We start from the raw sequence: 19,732 nt of genomic DNA, 5'->3' as shown, positions 1-19,732 counted from the left end.
CACGAGCACCCGGGAATCGTTCTCATGAAGGCCATAGCCAGATCCCACGTCTGGTGGCCTGGTATTGACGCGGACTTGGAACTCTGCGTCCGAAGGTGCACCATTTGTGCCCAACTCAGCAATACCCCAAAGGAGGCTCCACTGAGCCCCTGGCCCTGGCCTACCAAACCGTGGTCGCGGGTGCACTATGTGGGCCCATTCATGGGCAAAATGTTCCTCGTAGTTGTAGATGCTTTTTCAAAGTGAATCGAATGCACCATTTTAAACTTGAGCACAACCTCCACCACTGTGGAAAGCCTCGCAACCAAGTTTGCAACGCACGGAATCCCTGACATATTGGTCAGTAACAATGGTCTGTGCTTCACCAGCGCAGAATTCCAAGACTTTATAATTGACCACGGCATAAATCACGTCAAGACGGCACTGTTCAAGCCGGCCTCCCACGGCCAGGCGGAGAAAGCAGTGCAAATCATTAAACAAGGCATGCTTAAAATCCAAGGTCCCACGCTGCAGGGTCGCCTGTCGCGACTGCTGCTGGCATACGGATCTCGTCCGCACTCATTGACTGGGATCCCCCCTGCACAACTGTTGATGAAAAGGACTTTAAAAACAAGGCTCTCATTAATCCTCCCAGACATGCACAAAATCGTTGAGGCAAAACGCCGTAAGCTAACCAAGTACCATGACCGAAATTCAAGGGGGAGATGGAATGAGATAGGGGACAAAGTGTTTGTACTAAACTATGGCAGGGGTCCCAAATGGCTTGCAGGGACAGTAACGGGCAAGGAAGGAACCAGGCTACTGGTAGTACAAATGGACAATGGCAAAACCTGCTGGAGGCATGTAGACCAAGTCAAAAGCAGATTTACCAACAACACTGCGGAACCAGAGGCAGAATACAATGTGGAACTCACACCACACCTGGTGGACAGACAGAGGGAACAACCTTTGGAAAGGGCAATCCCAACAGACAGCCCAGGCGAGTCAACAACAATCACACCAATCGAAACAGACAGCCCAGGCGAGATACCAGCAACCACACCCAAAGACAAACAAGGCAAACAACTGAACCATAACTCAGACGCTTCACGCGAGAGCGTAGACCACCTGAGAGACTGAACCTATAAAGACAATAAGATCTTGTGGGAGGGTGATGTCATGTATCTTACATTATTATATATATAACTGTACCCTAACATGCTATACATGACTGTAATAAGATATGACCTGTAACCACCAGCATACCTTACCACCAGGGGTGCACTTGCAAGAGAGCGGTATATAAGGACAGGTCTCAGGCAAGTGCAGCATTCCAGAGCTGTGAAATAAAGGTGCAGGTCCAGAGTGACCTTGACTTCACTACATGCCTCGTGTGAATCTGTACTGAGGGGACAGGACTTTACAGCCTCCCTGGTGCAAGGGTCAAGGATGTCTCGGAGCGGGTGCAGGGCATTCTGAAAAGGGAGGGTGAACAGCCAGTTATCGTGGTGAATATAGGTACCAACGATATAGGTAAAAAACGGGATGAGGTCCTACAAGACGAATTTAGGGAGCTAGGAGCTAAATTAAAAAGTAGGACCTCAAAAGTAGTAATCTCAGGATTTCTACCAATACCATGTGCTCTTCAGAGTAGAAATCGCAGGATAGCTCAGATGAATACATGGCTTGAGGAATGGTGCAAAAGGGAGGGATTCAAATTTCTGGGACATTGGAACCGGTTCTGGGGGAGGTGGGACCGGTACAAACTGGGCAGGACCGGAACCAATGTCCGAGGGGGAGTGTTTGCTAGTGCTGTTGGGGAGGAGTTAAACTAATACGGCAGGGGGATGGGAACCAATGAAGGCAGACAGAGGGAAGTAGAATGGGGGAAGAAGCAAAAGATAGAAAGAAGAAAAGTTCAAATGGAGGGCAGAGAAACCTAAGGCAAAAAGCAAAAAGGGCCACATTACAGCAAAATTCTAAAGGGGCAAAGTGTGTTAGAAAGACAAGCCTGAAGGCTCTGTGCCTCAATGCGAGGAGTGTTCAGAATAAGGTGGATGAATTAACTGCGCAGATAGCAGTTAATGGGTATGATGTAATTGGCATCACGGGTACATGGCTCCAGGGTGACCAAGGCTGGGAGCTCAACATCCAGGGGTATTCAACATTTAGAAAGGATAGACAGAAAGGAAAAGGAGGCGGGGTGGCATTGCTGGTTAAAGAGGAAATTAATGCAATAGTAAGAAAGGATATTAGCTTGGATGATGTGGAATCAGTATGGGTGGAGCTACGGAATACCAAGGGGCAGAAAACACTAGTGGGACTTGTGTACAGACCACCAAACAGTAGTAGTGAGGTTGGGGACAGCATCAAGCAAGAAATTAGGGATGCATGCAATAAAGGCACAGCAGTTATCATGGGTGACATTAATCTAAATATTGATTGGGCTAACCAAACTGGTAGCAATGCGGTGGAGGAGGATTTCCTGGAGTGTATTAGGGATGGTTTTCTAGACCAATATGTCGAGGAACCAACTAGGGAGCTGGCCATCCTAGACTGGGTGATGTGCAATCTTGTTGTGCGAGGCCCCTTGGGGAAGAGTGACCATAATATGGTAAAATTCTTTATTAAGATGGAAAGTGACACAGTTAATTCAGAAACTAGGGTCTTGAACTTAGGTAAAGGTAATGTTGATGGTTTGAGGTGTGAATTGGCTAGAATAGACTGGCAAATGATACTTAAAGGGTTGACGGTGGATAGGCAATGGCAAACATTTAAAGATCACATGGATGAACTTCAGCAATTGTACATTCATGTCTGGAATAAAAATTAAACGCGGAAGGTGGTTCAACCGTGGCTAACAAGGGAAATTAAGGATAGTCTTAAATCCAAGGAAGTGGCATATAAATTGGCCAGAAAAAGCTGCAAATCTGAGAACTGGGAGAAATTTAGAATTCAGCAGAGGAGAACAAAGGGTTTAATTAAGAGGGGGAAAATAGAGTATGAGAAGAAGCTTGCCGGGAACATAAAAACTGATTGTAAAAGCTTCTATAGATATGTGAAGAGAAAAAGATTAGTGAAGACAAACGTAGATCCCTTGCAGTCGGATTCAGGTGAATTTATAATTGGGAACAAAGAAATGGCAGACCAATTGAACAAATACATTGGTTCTGTCTTCACAAAGGAAGACACAAACAACCTTCCGGAAGTACAAGGGGACCGAGGGTCTAGTGAGAAGGAGGAACTGAAGGATATCCTTATTAGGCTGGAAATTGTGTTAGGGAAATTGATGGGATTGAAGGCCGATAAATTCCTGGGGTCTGATAGTCTGCATCCCAGAGTACTTAAGGAAGTGGCCCTAGAGATAGTGGATGCATTTGTGATCATTTTCCAACAGTCTATCGACTCTGGATCAGTTCTTATGGACTGGAGGGTAGCTAATGTAACACCACTTTGTAAAAAGGGAGGGAGCGAGAAAGCAGGTAATTATAGACTGGTTAGCCTGACATCAGCAGTGGGGAAAATGTTGGAATCAATTATTAAGGATGAAATAGCAGCCCATTTGGAAAGCAGTGACACGATCGGTCCAAGTCAGCATGGATTTATGAAGGGGAAATCATGCTTGACAAATCTTTTGGAATTTTTTGAGGATGTTACTAGTAGAGTGGATAAGGGAGAACCAGTGGATGTGGTGTATTTGGACTTTCAAAAGGCTTTTGACAAGGTCCCACACAAGAGATTGGTGTGCAAAATCAAAGCACATGGTATTGGGGGTAGTATACTGATGTGGATAGAGAACTGGTTGGCAGACAGGAAGCAGAGAGTCGGGATAAACGGGTCCTTTTCAGAATATCAGGCAGTGACTAGTGGAGTCTTTACAATATACATTAATGATTTGGATGAAGGAATTGAGTGTAATATCTCCAAGTTTGCAGATGACACTAAACTGGATGGCAGTGTGAGCTGTGAGGGAGACGCTAGGAGGCTGCAGGGTGACTTGGACAGGTTAGGTGAGTGGGCAAATGCATGGCAGATGCAGTATAATGTGGATAAATGTGAGGTTATCCACTTTGGGGGCAAAAACGCGAAGACAGAATATTACCTGAATGGTGGCAGATTAGGAAAAGGGGAGGTGCAATGAGACTTGGGTGTCATGGTTCACCAGTCATTGAAAGTTGGCATACAGGTACAACAGGCGGTGAAGGCGGCAAATGGTATGTTGGCCTTCATAGCCAGGGGATTTGAGTATAGGAGCAGGGAGGTCTTACTGCAGTTGTACAGGGCCTTGGTGAGGCCTCACCTGGAATATTGTGTTCAGTTTTGGTCTCCTAATCTGAGGAAGGACAGCAGCGAAGGAGTGCAGCGAAGGTTCACCAGACTGATTCCCGGGATGGCAGGAATGACATATGAGGAGAGATTGGATCAACTGGGCCTTTATACATTGGAGTTTAGAAGGATGAGAGGGAATCTCATAGAATTATATAAGATTCTGACGGGACGGGACAGGTTAGATGGGGGTAGAATGTTCCCGATGTTGGGGATGTCCAGAACCAGGGGACCCAGTCTTAGGATAAGGAGTAGGCCATTTAGGACTGAGATGAGGAGAAACCTCTTCACTCAGGGAATTCCCTGCCGCAGAGAGTTGTTGATGCTAGTTCATTGGCTATATTCAAGAGGGAGTTTGATATGGCCCTTACGGCTAAGGGGATCAAGGGGTATGGAGAGAAAGCAGGAAAGGGGTACGGAGAGAAAGCAGGAAAGGGGTATTGAGGTGAATGATCAGCCATGATCTTATTGAATGGTGGTGCAGGCTCGAAGGGCCGAATGGCCTACTCCTGCACCTGTTTTCTATGTTGCTATGTTTCTATGTTAGGCCCCAGCTGGAGTATTGTGTTCAATTCTGGGCACCACACTAGGAGGATGTCAAGGCCGTGCGGAGGGAGCAGAGGAGATTGACTAGAATGGTCCCAGGGATGAGGGACTTCAGTTATGGAAGCCGGGACGTTGAATAAATTTAAGACAAAGGTAGACAGTTTCTTAACCGATAAGGGGTTATGGGGAGCGGGCGGGGAAATGGAGCTGAGTCCATGATCAGATCAGCCATGATCTTATTGAATGGCAGAGCAGGCTCGAGGGGCCGTATGGCCTGCTCCTGCTCCTATTTCTTCTGTTCTTATGTGGAGAGACTGGAGAAGCTGGGGTTGTTCTCCTCCTCAGAGCAGAGAAGGTTAAGCGATTTAATGGAGGTGTTTAAAATCATGAAGGGTTTGATAGAGTAAATCAGGAGAAAAGTTGCAGAAAGGTCGGTAACCAGAGGATTTCAGGAGTTTGGCAAAAGAACCAAAGGCGACATGAGGAAACTTTTTTTTTTAACGCAGTGAGTTGTTGTGATCTGGAACGCGCTGCCTGAAAGGGCGGTGGAAGCAGATTCAATAATAACTTTCAAACGGGAATTGGATAAATAATTGAAGGAAACAAATTGCATGGCTATGGGGAAAGAGCAGGGGGAGTGGGACTGATTGGATAGCACAGGCACAGTGCGTCGAATGGCCTCATTCTACGCTGTATCATAGAATCATAGAAGTTTACAGCACGGAGCGAGGCCATTTTGGCCCATCGTGTCCACGCCGGCCAACAAGAGGCTACCCAGCCTAAACCCACTTTCCAGCTCTTGGTCTGTAGGTGACGGCACTTCAAGTGCACATCCAAGTCATCATCATAGACATTACCTTGAAATCGAGGAAGACTTGCTTCCACTCTAAAAGTGAGTTCTTAGGTGACTGTACAGTCCAATACTGGAATTACAGTCTCTGTCACAGGTGGGACAGACAGTGGTTGAAGGAAAGGGTGGGTGGGGAGTCTGGTTTGCCGCACGCTCCTTCCGCTACCTGCGCTTGTTTTCTGCATGCTCTCGGCGACGAGACTCGAGGTGCTCAGCGCCCTCCTGGATGCTTTTCCTCCCCTTAGGATGGTCATTGGCCAGGGACTCCCAGGTGTCGGTGGGGATGTTGCACTTTATCAAGGAAGCTTTGAGGGTGTCCTTGAAGCATTTCCTCTGCCCACCTGGGGCTCGCTTGCCGTAAACGAATTCCGAGTAGAGCGCTTGCTTTGGGAGACTTGTGTCAGGCAGGCAAACAATGTGGCCCACCCAGTGGAACTGGTTGAGTGTGGTCAGTGCTTCGATGCTGGGGATGTTGGCCTGATCGAGAACACTAACATTGGTGCGCGTCTGTCCTCCCAGGGGATTTTCAGAATCTTGCGGAGACATCATTGGTGGTATTTCTCCAGCGATTTGAGGTGTCTACTGTATATGATCCATGTCTCTGAGCCATACAGGAGGGGCGGGTATCACTACAGCCTGTAGAACATGAGCTTCGTGCCACATTTGAGGGCCTGCATCCAACATCCAAGTAGTTTTTAAATGTGGTGAGGGTTTCCGCCTCTACTACCCTTTCAGGCAATGAGTTCCAGACCCCCACCATCCTCTGGGTGAAGAAATTTCCCCTCAAATCCCCTCTAAACCTTCCACCAATTACTTTAAATTTATGCCGCATGGTTGTTGACCCCTGTGCTAAGGGAAATAGGCTCTTTCTATCCACTATATCTAGGCCCCTCATAATTTTATACACCTCAATGAGGTCTCCCCTCAGCCTTCTCTGTTCCAATGAAAACAAACCCAGCCTATCAAATCTGTCCTCATAGCTTAGATTCTCCACTCCCGGCAACATCCTCGTAAATCTCCTTTGACCCTCTCCAGTGCAATCACATCCTTCCTGTAACGCGGTGACCAGAACTGTACGCAGTACTCCAGCTGTGGCCTAACCAGTGTTTTATACAGTTCAAGCATAACCTACCTGCTCTTTATTCTCTGCCTCTATACACTTCTCAGTGTCCTACCATTTAATGTGTATTCCCTTTCCTTGTTAGCCCTCCCCAAATGTATTACCTCACACTTATCTGGATGAAATTCAATTTTCCACTGTTCTGCCCAACTGACCAGTTGATTGATATCTTCCTGCAGTTCGCAGCTTTCTTCTTCATTATCAACCACATAGTCTATTTTTGTATCATCTGCAAACTTCTTAATCATACCCCTTATATTCAAGTCTAGATCATTGATGTATACCACAAAAAGCAAGGGACCCAGCACTGAGCCCTGTGGAACCCCACTGGATACAGCCTTCCAGTCACAAAAACACCCATCAACCATTACCCTTTGCTTCCTGCCTCTGAGCCAATTTTGGATCCAACTTGCCACTTTGCCCTGGATCCCATGGGCTTTTACTTTCATGACCATTCTGCCATGTGGGACCTTATCAAAAGCTTTGCTAAAATCCATATACACTACATCAAACGCACTGCCCTCATCGACCCTCCTGGTTACCTCATCGAAAAATTCAATCAAGTTAGTCAGACCCGACCTTCCCTTAACAAATCCGTGCTGACTGTCCCTGATTAATCCTTGTCTTTCTAAATGAAGATTTATCCTGTCCTTCAGGATTTTTTTCCAATAATTTTCCCACCACTAAGGTTAGGCTGACAGGCCTGTAATTACTCGGTCTATCCCTTTCTCCCTTCTTAAACAAAGGTACTACATTAGCAGTCCTTCGGTCCTCTTGCACCACACCTGAAGCCAGAGAGGACTGGAAAATGATCGTCAAAGCCTCTGCTATTTCCTCTTTTGCTTCGCTTAACAGCCAGGATACATTTCATCCAGGCCTGGGGACTTATCCACTTTCAAAGCTGCTAAATCCCGTAATACTTCCTCTCTCACTATGTTTATTTCATCTAATATTTCACACTCCTGCAATGTCTGCATTGCCCCTCTCTTTTGTGAAAACAGATGCAAAGTATTCATTAAGAACCATACCCACATCTTCCGCCTCCACATACAGATTACCCTCATGGTCTCTAATAGGCCAGACCCTTTCTTTAGTTAACCTCTTGCTCTTAATTTATTTATAAAACATCCTTGGGTTTTACCTGATTTTACTTGTCAACAATTTTTCATGCTCTCTCTTTGCACTCCTGATATCTTTCTTAATTGCATCCCTGCACTTCTTATACTCCTCTAGAGTCCCTGCAGTATTTAGCCCTCGGTATCCGTCATAAGCCTCCCTTTTTTCCTTTATCCTACCTTGTATGACCCTTGACATCTAGGGGGCGCTAAATTCGTTAAGGGCACATATTTGGCCTGAACCCTGCAGATCTCCTCCTTGAATGTCACCCACTACTCTGACACTGATTTATCGTCAAATAGCTGTTTCCAATCCACTACAGCTAAATCATCTCTCAGTTGGCTTTTCCCCAATTTAGAACTTTTATTTCTGGTCCATCCTTGTCCTTTTCCATAACTACCTTAAATCTAACTGAATTATGATCACTAGCACCTAAATGCTCTCCCACTGATACCCCTTCCACCTGCCCAGCTTCATTCCCTAAAAACTAAATCTAGAACCGTCCCCTCCCGTGTGGGACTTGCTACATGCTGGCTAAAAAAGTTCTCTTGAATGCATTTTAGGAATTCCGCACCCTCTATACCCTTCACACTAATTTTGTCCCAGTTAATATTAGTATAGCTGAAATCCCCTCCTATCAGTCGATGATCCTATAATATTATGAATGAAGTGTGTTGTGATAGTACCTCATATTCAACCGTATATTTATATCAATAGGAAACCAGTATTAAGACTACACCAGTTCAAATAGTTACAGTAAATCATTATGTACTGGCCTTCAAACCACTGGATAACATCAGTGGTCCATGTTTTTGACTGGGAGGCCTTGCTTCAAGGGAGTGTTGGTCACAAAAAAGGCCACAGCACTGTAGCCCTCATTCTGCCACCTGAGCTCCGTCTGACCATGTTCCCCGGCTAGGCAGACATGTTCCTGCATTTACTCTCATAGCAATGAAAGTGCTGCTCATACTCATTGAATCCTAGAATCGAACAGCACAGAAGGAGGCCATTCGGCCCATCGTGCCTGTGCCGGCTCTTTGAAAGAGCGATCCGATTAGTCCCACTCCCCCTGCTCTTTCCCCGTAGCCCTGCAATTTTTTTTCCTTTTCAAGTAATTATTCAATTCCCTTTTGAAAGTTACTATTGAATCTGCTTCCACCGCCCTTTCAGGCAGCGCATTCCCGATCACAACAACTCACTGCGTAAAATAATTCTCCTCATCTCCCTCTTTGGTTCTTTTACCCATTACCTTAAATCTGTGTCCTCTGGTTACCAACCCTCCTGGTTACCGACCGCACTGGAAACAGGTTCTCCCTATCTACTCTATTAACACTCTTCATGATTTTGAATGTCTCTATCAAATCTCCCCTTAACCTTCCCTGTTCTAAGGAGAACAAGCCCCTCATAATGTTGAATTATAAAACTTTGTAGTTTATCTTTCTCCTGAATACATAGTGAATGATTTACTAAACCATTGCATATGTTCCATTTATCCTTCACTTTTTCTTCTAAATTCAACATTCTAGCAGGCATTATGGCCACTGAGTAATAATTCATCACGAAGACCACCTATTTCTATCTCCGTAACATTGCCCATCTCCGCCCCTGTCTCAGCTCATCTGTTGCTGAAGCCCTCATCCATGCCTTTGTTACCTCTAGGCTGGATTATTCCAATGCACTCCTGGCTGGCCTCCCACATTCTACCCGACGTAAACTTGAGCTGATCCAAAACTCGGCTGCCCGTGTCCTAACTTGCACCAAGTCCCGCTCACCCATCACCCCCTGTGCTCACTGACCTCTATTGGCTCCCGGTTAAGCAACGCCTCGATTTAAAAATTCTCATCGTTGTTTTCAAATCCCTCCATGGCCTCGCCTCCTCTCTATCTCTGTAATCTCCTCCAGCCCCACAATCCCCCGAGATGTCTGTGCTCCTCTAATTCTGCCCTCTTGAGCATCCCTGATTAGAATCGCTGAACCATCGGTGGCCGTGCCTTCAGCTGCCTGGGCCCCAAGCTCTGGAACTCCCTCCCTAAACCGCTCTGCCTCTCATTCCTTCTTTAAGACGCCCCTTAAAACATACTTCAACTGCCCTAATATCTCCTTATGTGGCTGGGTGTCAAGACTTGATTGATAATCGCTCCTGTGAAGCACCTTGGGACGTTTTACTCTGTTAAAGGCACTATATAAATACAAGTTGTTTGTGTTGTGTTGGTTAGGATTGGAGTTGATGCTGGCATTAGCATTTTCTGGTCATTAATCATCAAACAACTTTGTGATAAACCATCATTTGATGAATGAGGCTACAATCCTTAATCATTCACTGTGCACGAGTGACATACTGGCTGACAGAATCCCTACTGACACTTGATGCTGGCACACAGTTCCATCTAGTTCTGAATGACAGAAGACGTAAAGGCCACAGTGTGCTTTACAAATGAATTACAGATACCCTGGGGTGATTACAGGGCTGTAATTGAATCTCAGGCTTGGCCTACAGCTAGAAATATCGTCTCGTGATAAAGACAATGTGTGGATCTTTTACCCGATTAATGCTTTAATTAGTTAGGCCACAGCTAGAGTACTGCGTGCAGTTCTGGTCACCACATTACGGGAAAGATCTGATTGCACTAGAGACGGTACAGAGGGGATTTACGATACGTTGCCAGGACTGGTGAATTTTAGCGATGAGGAAAGATTGGATGGGCTGGGGTTATTTTCTTTGGAACAGAGGAGGCTGAGGGGAGATTTAATTGAGGTGTATAAAATTATGAGGGGGCCTAGATAGAGTGGATAGGAAGGACCTGTTTCCCTTTGCAGAGAGGCCAATAACCAAGGGGCATAGATTTAAAGTAATTGGTTTAGAGGGGAGTTGAGGAGAACTATTTTCAACCCGAGGGCGATGGGGGTGTGGAACTCACTGCTTGAAAGAGTGGTAGAGGCAGAAACCCTAATTTAAAAAGTACTTGGATGTGCACTTGAAGTGCCGTAACCTGCAGGGCTATGGACCTAGAGCTGGAAAGTGGGATTAGGCTGGATAGCTCTATTCCATCTGGCACAGACATGATGGGCCGAAATGGCCTCCTTCCGTGCTGTAAATTTGTAGGATTCTATCACTTTTGAATGGTTGTTGCCCAAATCAATAATCTCCACTGATTATTATATCAGCTACCCAGCGGTGCCCCATCAGGAATTCTTCCCAAGGACATGGTGTAAGAAATGCTATTTGCCCAAAACTTGAAATTAACATAGAAACTTCCAGAATAAAGCAAAAAAAATTTCCTTCTTTGGTACAAAAGCAACGTACAGGCAGGAATGTTCACTGAAGTTGCAATCACTGTGAAATCACAGGCTGTGTTAATGACTATTTCTTCTGGTGGGGAGAGTCCAGAACAAGGGGACGTAATCTTAAAATTAGAGCCAGGACATTGAGGGGTGATGTCAGGAAGCACTTCTTCACACAAAGGGTAGTAGGAAGCTGGAACTCTCTTCCCCCAAAGAGCTGTTGAGTCTGGGGGTCAACTGAGATTGATAGGGTGTTAAGGGTTACGGAACTACGTAGGGTAAGTGGAGTTAAGATAGAGTCAGCCATAAGACCATAAGAAATAGGAGCAGGAGTGGGCCATACGGTCCCTCGAGCCTGTTCAATAAGATTATGGCTGATCATCGGCCTCAATTCAACCTCACGGCTAAGTGAATGGGCAAAAACTTTTCAGATGGGAGTATAATGTGGGAATTATAATTTAAATGGAGAAAAATTGCAAAGTGCTGCAGTACAGAGGGACCTGGGGGTCCTTGTGCATGAAACACAAAAAGTTGGTATGCAGGTACAGCAAGTGATCAGGAAGGCAAATGGAATGTTGGCCTTTATTGCAAAGGGGGATAGAGTATAAAAGCAGAGAAGTCCTGCTACAACTGTATAGGATATACCTGGAGGCCACACCTGGAGTACTGTGTACAGTTTTGGTCTCCGTATTTAAGGAAGGATATACTTGCATTGGAGGCTGTTTAGAGAAGGTTCACTAGGGTGATTCCGGAGATGAGGGGTTTGACTTATGGGAATAGGTTGAGTAGTTTGGGCCTATACACATTGGAGTTCAGAAGAACGAGAGGTGACCTTATTGAAACATTTAAGATAATGAGGGGGCTCGTCAAGGTGAATGCAAAAAGGATATTTCCACTCATAGGGCAAACTAAAACAGGGGACATAGTTTCAGAATAAGGGGCCGCCCATTTAAAACTGAGATGAGGAGAAATTTCTTCTCTGAGGGTTGTAAATCTGTGGAATTTTCTGCCCCAGAGAGCTGTGGAGGCTGGGTCATTGAATATATTTAAGGCAGAGATAGACAGATTTTTAAGCAGTAAGGGAGTAAAGGGTTATGGGGAACGGGCAGAGAAGTGGAGCTGAGTCCAGGATCAGATCAGCCATGATCTTATTGAATGGCGGAGCAGGCTCGAGGGGCCGTATGGCCTACTCCTGCTCCTAATGAGATTGCAGAAGCTCAAGACCAATGTTCCCGCTAAGCTGTGCGACCAGGCAACGGTCTGGAGGTCCCGCACAGGCTGCTCACCGGCTCTTACATGGGAGAAAGCGCGCACGTGCGAAGATGTGAATGGGCCGCACAGCCGGTTAAAGGGACCGCGCTCGGAAATAATAATTCAGAGGCAGCACTGTTCCGGATCAATGGTCCCTCTTGGCTTTGCACATGCGCGACTGCGCAGTAATCTGCAAGGTAATGCGCGCAGGCCCCTCACAAGCTTTTCCATTTGCAATACCCCGCACATTGAAATAAACAGGCCACACACAACAAAGACAGTGTCGAGGGAACATTGCTCAAGATGTGTCTAGAAAGGAAAAAAAACGCCAGAAAATGCTGGAAATCTCAGCGGGTCAGGCAGCGTCTGTGGAGAGAGGAACAGAGTTAACGTTTCGGGTCAATGACCCTTCGGCAGAACTGGAGAGTGTTCGAAAAGAACAGATTCTCAATGAGCACTGAAAGGGGGAGGGGTGACCGCTTTGCGGAGCACCTCCATTCAGTCCGTAAGCGTGACCCCGAGCTTCCGGTCGCCTGTCACTTTAATTCTGACCTCTCCGCCCTCGGTCTCCTACACTGTTCCAACAAAGCTCAACGTAAGCTCGAGGAACAGCACCTCATCTTTTGTTTAGGCATTTTACAGCCTTCTGGACTCAACATCGAGTTCAACAATTTCAGAGCGTAACCACTGCCTTCTTTAGCTCCCTTCCCCCTGCACCCTCCCCTCCCCACACCCCCTCAGAGCCTGTTTCTTTCTTTTTCTCTCCTTGTCTCTAATGGCAGTTGGTCATTATCCCACCATTCACACCCTATCTTGACTAATGTTTTTCTAACTCCTGGCATTCCCATTTGAATTGGGGCCATCATCCCTTTTGTCTCTCTAATCTCTCCTGTCTTCCACCCGATCTCAGACCTTCCCTTTGGCTCTTTCTTCCCCTCCCCCTTTCAGTGCTCATTAAGAATCTGGTCTTTCCGAACACTCTCCAGTTCTGACGAAGGGTCATTGACCCGAAACGTTAACTCTGCTTCCTCTCCACAGATGCTGCCTGAACCGCTGAGATTTCCAGCATTTGCTGTTTTTATTCCAGATTCCAGCATCCGCAGTGTTTTGGCTTCTGTGTCTGGTCAGGACCCATGGGATCACAAGTCATGTCTGTAAAAGACAGCGGGGTTGAAATGTTACACAATGCACAGCAAAGTCCAATAAAAGTATGTGCCCATTCTCTTTCTTGGGGGGACAGAATTTGAAACAAAAAGTGACAAATTCCTTTCACCATAAAGTGAAAAGGCAGACTTTGGAGGCTTCGCTACAATAATGGCACCATGCTCTCACTCACAGCCCGGATAGTGTTTGATTCTCCAGCATGCAAGGTGGAGAGATATGTAATCATACCTGCTATGATGGCACTGGTTGTAAAGAAAACAAAGTTGATGGGCACCACCTCTGTTGCGTTATAGAGTCTCATGGCTTGGTTCAAGAATCTGCAAGCACACATCATTGCTTCGTATAAGCAGCAAGTTCCAAATTCAGCTCACATAATGCAAACATCTTTTCATTTTGTGATTACCACCAACGATGTCTCCGCAACATCCTACAAATCCCCTGGGAGGACAGACGCACCAACGTTAGTGTCCTCGGCCAGGCCAATGTCCCCAGCATCGAAGCACTGACCACACTCCATCAGCTCCGCTGGGCAGGGCCACATTGTCCGCATGCCAGACACGAGACTCCCAAAGCAAGTGCTCTACTCGGAACTCCTTCACGGCAAATGAGCCAAAGGTGGGCAGAGGAAACGTTGCAAGGACACCCTCAAAACCTCCCTGATAAAGTGCAACATCCCCACCGACACCTGGGAGTCCCTGGCCAAAGACCGCCCTAAGTGGAGGAAGTGCATCTGGGAGGGCGCTGAGCACCTCGAGTCTCGTCGCCGAGAGCATGCAGAAACCAAGCGCAGGCAGCGGAAGGAGCGTGCGGCAAACCAGTCCCACCCTCCCTTACCCTCAACGACTGTCTGTCCCGCCTGTGACCGGGACCGTGGTTCTCGTATTGGACTGTTCAGCCACCCGAGGACTCATTTTAAGAGTGGAAGCAAGCCTTCCTCGATTCCGAGGGACTGCCTATGATGGGGATGATGATGATTTTGTGACCTAAAACGTTCCTCCACAACACAACAAAGAAAGGAAGGCAGAAAATGCTGGAAAATTTCAGCGGGTCAGGCAGCATCTGTGGAGAGAAGCAGAGTTAACGTTTCGGGTCGACGACCCTCCATCAGACTCCACTTTCCCGCCACGATCTAACTGAATGGCGGAACGGGCTCGAGGGGCTGAATGGCCTCCTGCGGTTCCTATGGAGTTAGACTTTCCCCAAGGGCCTCACCGCCCAATTGCCACCCAGAAAGCTTCCTCAGTTAACGGCCGCCGAACGTTTCCACTAATTGGGTCATTAAAACCGCCCGGCGAGAAAATGGTTCTTGCACCAAGATTCTCGGTGGTTTTTGGACGGGTTACAGCCGAAAGTAGCGAGAAGGGGTGGTTCTTAAAATGTTTTTAAAAAATTTCGTCCGAGGCTGCGGTTGGGCCTAGGGAGAGGGGGTAAACTCAAAAAATATTTTTTCGCATAAACAAAAAATAAAAAGTGATAAAACATTCTCAAGATACTTTTTAATGTAATCACCGTTTTAAAAATAATGATTAAAAACTTCCAACTTACCTTTCTTTGCAGGTACTCACCTGCTGCCCTGTTTCCGGCAGCTTTTTGTGGGCGGATTCCTCGGCGATCTGTACAGGCCCCCCCCCCCCCACCTCCCCCCATTGAGGCCAAACTTCGATCCTGGCGGTTTTCTCGGTGGTACACGTGGGCGGGGTGTGCTCCCCGGCGGGCCCTTTCAAAATGCGGGCGCAACTCTTTAAAAAAAAAAATAAAGAGGGAACTTTCGCCGGGCGGGGATTTCATCCAAAAACAGCTGTACCGCCGAGAATTGAAGGCGAAAGTCTCGCCCAATGAGACTGCAGAACCTCAAGGCCATCGTTCCCGCTAAGTTGTGTGGCCAGGCAGTGGTCTGGAGTTCTGATGAAAGGTCACCGACCCGAAATGTTAACTCTGTTTCCCTCTCCGCAGATGCTGTCTGACCCGCTGAGTATTCCCAGCATTCTCTGTTTCTATTTAAGATTCCAGCGTCCGCAGAGTTTTGCTTTTGTGAAGAAAGGAAGACCTACATTTATATAGCCGCCTTGGGCATCTCAACGCTCTTTACAGCCAATGAAGTACTTTTTGAAATGCAGTGATGTATTTTGGTAATGTAGGAATCGCAGCAGCCACTTCTACACACAGCAACGTGTGGCAGAGAGAGGTTGGTTGAGCGATAAATATCGGCCAGGACACCGGGGAGAACTCTGTCGCTCCTCTTCGAAATAGTGGCCATGGGATTTTTTACGTCCACCTGAGAGAGCAGACGGGACCTCGGTTTAACGTCTCATCTGAAAGACGGCACCTCCGACAGTGCAGCACTCCCTCAGCACTGCACCTAGTATTAGGGAGTGTGACTGGATCGGAGTTGAACCCACTCCGACTCAGAGGAGAGAACAGCTTTGTCTTTGTCAACTTTTTTATTGCATCATTTTAAAGAGGCCACATCTCACATTTTTTTTAATCGCAGCCTCTAAAGGGCCCGATTTTAACTCCTCCTGGGAGTCGTGCAGGTAGCTGGAAACTGTTTTATAAATGCCGTAAGCTTGCACTGTCAAATGGTTTAATTTATAATCCAAAGTATTTCTGAAAGAGGCCTACTTTGCCAGAGACACCGGTGCAGTGGAAATGCTGCTTTCCTTCACTGAAATACAGACTAGAATAAACAATTCACGCCAGCCTCCTTTCCATATCGTTGCCTAGCAACACTTACTGTACTTGGAAAATACACGATGCGATCATAACAAGAAGCATCACGTAGAATATGGGGTACAAAATCTGAAGCTCGCCCTTAATGGAGCTCGCCACCATCCCAGACACGGCCTTTACTGAGATCACCGTCAATGAGGCTGAAAAACACACAGCGAGGATTATCAGGCAACAGTAAAGCAGCAATTTCAGAATAAGAGAAAAAGACTATTTATATAGCGCCTTTCACGACCACCGGACGTCGCAAAGCGCTTTACAGCCAATGAAGTACTTTAAGTGTAGTCACTGTTGTAATGTGGGAAACGCGACTGCCAATTTGCGCATAGCAAGCTCCCACAACCAGCAATGTGGAGGGGTGAAGGAGTTGAGGGGGGGGGGTTGGGGGAGTGAGGGAGAGAGATGGAGGAGTGGGGGATGTGGAGGACTAGGGTGTGGGAGTGTGGGGGAGTGGGGTAGCGGGGATGTGGAGGAGTGAAAGTTCGGAGTGGGAGATTGGGTGGGGGGGGTGGAGTGGTGAGGAGGAGTGGGGGGGTGGAGGAGTGGGGTGTGGCAGACCGGGGGGGGGGGGGTGGGTTGTGGGTTGTGGGGTGGGGATGTGGGTGGGGGAGGGTGTGAGTGGGGGATGGTGGGTGGGTGGGGTAGTGGGGATGTGCAGGAGTGGGGTGGGAGTGGGGCGGGGGAGTTGGGGGGAGTGGGGTGGGTTGTGGGGGAGTTGGGGGGAGTGGGGTGGGTTGTGGGGGAGTGGGGTGGGTTGTGGGGGAGTGGGGTGGGTTGGGTTGTGGGGGAGTTGGGGGGAGTGGGGTGGGTTGTGGGGAGTGGGATGGGTTGTGGGGGAGTTGGGGGGAGTGGGATGGGTTGTGGGGGAGTGGGGTGGGTTGTGGGGGAGTGGGGTGGGGTGGGTTGTGGGGGAGTTGGGGGGAGTGGGGTGGGTTGTGGGGGAGTGGGGTGGGTTGTGGGGGAGTGGGGTGGGGTGGGTTGTGGGGGAGTTGGGGGGAGAGACTGGGGAGTTGGGGCTAGGATACTAGGGATGTGGAGCAGTGGGGTGGGGTGGGAGTGGGGGGTTTTGGGGGGAGTGGGTGTGGCAGACTGTGGGGGTTGTGGGGTGGGGTAGTGTGGGAGTTGGGCGGAGTGTATGGGAGGGACTAGGGGGGTTGGGGGTAGGATACTGGCGATGTGGAGCGATGGAGTGTGGTGGGAGTGGGGTGCAGTGGACTGGGGAGGGGGGTGTGGGTTGTAGGATGGGGGAGTGGGGTGAGGGGGAGGGAAGGTGTTGATCCCATTGAAACATTACCCCCACTGGAGAGTGTATTAAAGCGAGGCTGTGGCTATTCGGCCTGGGTGTTGGCCCTTACCAAGTAATGAGGACATCAGCAGCAGGATCACAATGTGTTTCAGGCCTCTCCGCTTATAGAGGTACAGCAAAATACAGAACAAGGTCATTTCGAACGCCTGCAAGAGAGCAGAGACCAGATGGTGCGGTTATAATGCTGTACAGTTAAAATTCTCTCTCGGGCATAAAGAATATGACGTGGATTAAAAAAAAATCCTGTAGGAAATATTTTTCTCGGGCGCGAAATGGAGACATAACGATCCAATTCTGTGGCGGTGTGTCCCGTGCCTGAGATACATCGGATGCCAGATTGGCTTGACCTTTAAAGCAACGCAGCCTCTTCAATGTAAGCTTTTTCTTTTATTCGCTCATGGGACGCCGGCAAGGCTGGCATTTCTTGCCTATCCCTAATTGCCCCGAGAAGATTGATGTTGAGCTGCTGGCTTGAACTGTTGCAGTCCGTGTGGCGAAGGTGCTCCCACAGTGCTGTATCCTTCTTTGTAGCATTTTGGTACAACTGAGTGGCTTGCCAGGCCATTTCAGAGGGGCCAGTTAAGGGTTAATCACGTTGCCGTGGGTCACCTATAGGCCAGACCGGGTAAGGGCAGCAGGTTTCCTTCCTGCATTCGTGAATCAGATGGGTTTACACAACAATTTGCTCGAGTCATGGTCACCATTACGGAGACCAGCTTTTTGTTCCAGATCTATTTAATTAATTGAATTTAATTCCCCCAGATGCCGTGGTGAGATTTGCGCCCGTGCCTCGCGATCATTAGTCCAGGACTCAGGATTACTAATCCAGTAGCATAACCTCTATCTCCCAACGGAATAGCCCCAAATGGCTGCTGAAGCAAGTGAAGATTTTTAATAGTCAATTCTGTTCAGTGCTAGCAAGGAAAATGGTTTTATAACGATTACTTGTCAAAGGTGTTTCGCTTCATTTTTGTAAGCAATACAATTCAACACCATCGTTTGATCGACACCCCATCCACCACCTTCAACATTCACTCCCTCCACCACCGGCGCACCGTGGCTGCAGTGTGTACCATCTACAAGATGCACTGCAGCAACTCGCCAAGGCTTCTTCTGTAGCACCTCCCAAACCCGCGACCTCTACCACCGAGAAGGACAAGGGCAGCAGGCGCATGGGAACACCATCACCTCCACGTTCCCCTCCAAGTCACACACCATCCTGACTTGGAAATATATCGGCCATTCCTTCAGCGTCACTGGGTCAATATCCTGGAACTCCCTCCCTAACAGCACTGTGGGAGTACGTTCACCACACGGACTGCAGCGGTTCAAGAAGGCGGCTCACCACCACCTTCTCGAGGGTAATTAGAGACGGGCAATGTTATATATGTGGACTTGTATTTACTCTGTACAGCCACCAGAGGGCTCATCCCCTGGAGTCCCAAGGAATCCCATAATCCCTTGAGAGCACAGGTATTTAAGGAGGCTTCACAGGTTGGAGAGGCACTCTGGAGACCTGCAATAAAAGACTAAGGTCACACTTTACTTTGAGCTCACAGTATTCAGTCTGACTCTTTCTCCATACACAACAGGCAATAAATGCCAGCCTTGCCAGTGACGCCCACATCCTGTGAATTAATAAAATCAGTTTTAATCGAGCCTGGTCCAAGTATAGAGCAATTTAGTTCCATCACGCTGTCAGACGCAATGGCTCCTTGAAGCCAAGTTCTTCGTGAGCCATCGGGACTCGCCATTAAATCAAAACCAACAGGGGGAAAGAAGGGCAGAGTTAATCCTATAATTCATCGTAACAGTTTGATACGAGAGAGAGATAGAGAGGGGGGGGAGAAAGAGAGGGAGAGAGAGAGAGAGAGAGAGAGAGACAGGGGGAGAGAGAGGAAGAGTGGGAGGGGATAGAGAGAGCGAGAGGGAGAAAGAGAGAGGGGGAGAAAGAGAGAGAGAGAGGGGGCGAGAAAGCGAGAGGGGAGAGAGAGAGGGAGAGAGAGAGAGAGGGGGGAGAGAGAGAGAGGAGGGGGGAGAGAGAGAGGAGGGGGGAGAGAGAGAG

General features: G+C 47.9%; 1 protein-coding gene across 1 annotated transcript in view; it reads right to left on the bottom strand.

The window, feature by feature from the left end:
• Positions 1-19,732, bottom strand: part of LOC139272096 (NIPA-like protein 2) — a 155,308-nt gene that overhangs the window by 11,735 nt on the left and 123,841 nt on the right. The window contains exons 6-8 of the mRNA XM_070888568.1: positions 17,717-17,813; positions 16,369-16,504; positions 13,863-13,951 (exon numbers count right to left, since the gene is read on the bottom strand). Coding sequence (XP_070744669.1) covers positions 13,863-13,951; positions 16,369-16,504; positions 17,717-17,813 — 322 coding nt within the window. The remainder of the gene's footprint in view (positions 1-13,862; positions 13,952-16,368; positions 16,505-17,716; positions 17,814-19,732) is intronic.

Source organism: Pristiophorus japonicus, chromosome 1 (assembly GCF_044704955.1).
Source record: "Pristiophorus japonicus isolate sPriJap1 chromosome 1, sPriJap1.hap1, whole genome shotgun sequence".
Taxonomy (NCBI): Eukaryota; Metazoa; Chordata; class Chondrichthyes; family Pristiophoridae; genus Pristiophorus; species Pristiophorus japonicus.
This window is presented reverse-complemented; position numbering and strand designations above follow the sequence as displayed.